Source organism: Montipora foliosa, chromosome 14 (genome assembly GCF_036669935.1).
Source record: "Montipora foliosa isolate CH-2021 chromosome 14, ASM3666993v2, whole genome shotgun sequence".
Classification (NCBI taxonomy): Eukaryota; Metazoa; Cnidaria; class Anthozoa; order Scleractinia; family Acroporidae; genus Montipora; species Montipora foliosa.
In genome coordinates, this window is record NC_090882.1 from 5,149,740 (window position 1) to 5,151,256 (window position 1,517).

At 37.2% G+C, this 1,517-nt stretch overlaps 1 protein-coding gene across 1 annotated transcript in view; it reads right to left on the minus strand.

The window, feature by feature from the left end:
• Positions 1–1,055, minus strand: part of LOC137984690 (CSC1-like protein 2) — a 24,611-nt gene extending 23,556 nt beyond the window's left edge. Inside the window, exon 1 of the mRNA XM_068831939.1 lies at positions 744–1,055. Coding sequence (XP_068688040.1) covers positions 744–935 — 192 coding nt within the window. The 5' untranslated portion in view covers positions 936–1,055. The remainder of the gene's footprint in view (positions 1–743) is intronic.
• Positions 1,056–1,517: the final 462 nt, after the last annotated feature.

Here is a 1,517-nt window from a genome sequence, read left to right on the forward strand (position 1 = left end):
GTTCCTGATTGACCAAGTTAAAAAATACACTAGAAGTAGGAAAACTTATTGCCGTAGGCTATTGAGTTTCTGCTTATTAACTATTGATCATTATTAAAATAATTTGGGGCCTCTGATCTTATAAATTAAGTTCTTCAATGACACTTAAACATTAACCTCGATTTCGGAAAAAAAAACCCGCAAATCAATGTTTTCTTTTCTTGAATTCAAAATTAGCTGAGCTCATGATTCGATTCAGTACAGTTTCGATACAGATTCAAGATAATTCTATTAATTTACTTTTTGTGGGTTAAATCTGGTACAAGGTTTTGAGATCATCGACGAAGTTGCTTCATTTTTTTCTTTTTTTTGCGTTTATGCGGAGGTTACTCGTCTTGGGGAGTGGTCGGAGAAACTTGATCATTCGTGCTTGGAAATCTGAATTATATTCAACAAAGTACTGTACCACTCGAGCGTCTGTTAAGCGAAATATACTTCTCTACACAGCTATACAAAGCCGAAAAAAAAATTTGAGCAATGAAAACTTGTAAAACCCACACGATATCTAAACAATAAGAACAAGACGAATTCAAAATAAAATATTGAAAATTCATACAGCTGGAAATTTGCATAGTCGATTTCTCTATTGTTGTCACTCTTTTCAAATCGCCAAAAGAAACCAACCAGCATAAATTTACTAAAATACAAACAGCGACCAAGAAAGTACGTTGTACATCAAGAAGAAGTATACGATTTTAGCCTACCATCCATCCCAGGCAATTCAAACCAAAATTGATAGGAATCCCTCCATCTTTGGCATCGTAATTTGTTAGAACTCCTCTGGTAATGTTGTCGACATTGGAGTCGAAGCATTGTGGAGGAATATGTGTATTATTTGACCGAGAGGACGAAATTGCTAACGATACATCAATCGCTGAGCTATAGAGACTTGACATTACAATGACTTGCCACGCTGCAATTTATGACTGCAGTGTATTTCTGCAAACCTGTCGGACGCGACAGGAAATAATCAATTAACTCGTCCTCTCAATGTTTGGAGCAAAATGTGTTTTGAAGAATTTCTGCTGACCGCTCCGGCGCGCCTACTATTCATATGCCCCCGCCAATATCCCTCCGCCAAAAATTCAAGCAAACGTCATTGTTGCTTTGCATTTAGTTCGTTTGGACAATCCAATCTTTAACTTGCACAATTTAATATTTCGTTTCCATCGACAACGTCCTATTTCAAATATATGATGGATGACAAATTTCTCCTTAATTTTGGCGCGAAATTTATAAATTTACACATGAAATTTACAATGTTGCTATAGCAACGTTTTTTACAGTGCCAAGAGGGCGTCTAAGGACCCGTTTCTCGAAAGTCCCGAAAAGCCATTTGTGAAACTGGCAAGCGCTTGTTTTGGAAAGCCGATCGTTTGACATGTCTTCAAGCAGGAGATGGGCTCCTGCTTCAAGGTAAAAAAGGCAAAATGACAGTGAAGTTTGACAACTTAAATCCTGTCCGTTCTTGAGATACA